Raw genomic sequence first — 469 nt, forward strand, 5'->3', positions numbered from 1 at the left:
ACACAGCCTCTGTGTATGTGTTGATAATCTCCCGAGGGCGGCCCTGATGGAGGGCTACACGCTTGTGCCACTCGTGGACNTGGTGTGGGTTCTGGCGCAGAAGGACGCTATTGAGAAGCAGGGGCCGTCGGCTGATGAGCTGTTCGAAGCGGGCCAGGCGCAGCTCTAGGTCCACATCGTCCTCCTCCTCACGCCCCAGTTCAGAGGCAGTCTCCATCTTCGCTGCAATCATGCTCTCCTCAAACTGGGCGTAGCTGTCGAACACCTGGGTGAAGTCCTGCACGGTCATCACCGTGCGAATGGCCTCCTCATACACATCCCGAGCCTTTTCGAAGTGGCCACTGCGGATATAGTAGTCTGCCAGAGAGCACCACAGCTTGCCCAGCTTTTTTTGTTTTTATCTTATGATAAAAACACACTTTGTCATTTGCTAAACACAATAATCACAGAATTGTAGAGAATTTTTTAG

At 52.6% G+C, this 469-nt stretch overlaps 1 protein-coding gene across 1 annotated transcript in view; it reads right to left on the minus strand.

Moving 5' to 3' along the window:
* The window catches only part of Xab2 (XPA binding protein 2), an 11,632-nt gene that overhangs the window by 3,732 nt on the left and 7,431 nt on the right, over positions 1-469 (minus strand). Inside the window, exon 7 of the mRNA XM_021170113.2 lies at positions 8-325. Coding sequence (XP_021025772.1) covers positions 8-325 — 318 coding nt within the window. The remainder of the gene's footprint in view (positions 1-7; positions 326-469) is intronic.

The sequence above is a fragment of the Mus caroli genome, chromosome 8, assembly GCF_900094665.2.
Source record: "Mus caroli chromosome 8, CAROLI_EIJ_v1.1, whole genome shotgun sequence".
NCBI lineage: Eukaryota > Metazoa > Chordata > Mammalia > Rodentia > Muridae > Mus > Mus caroli.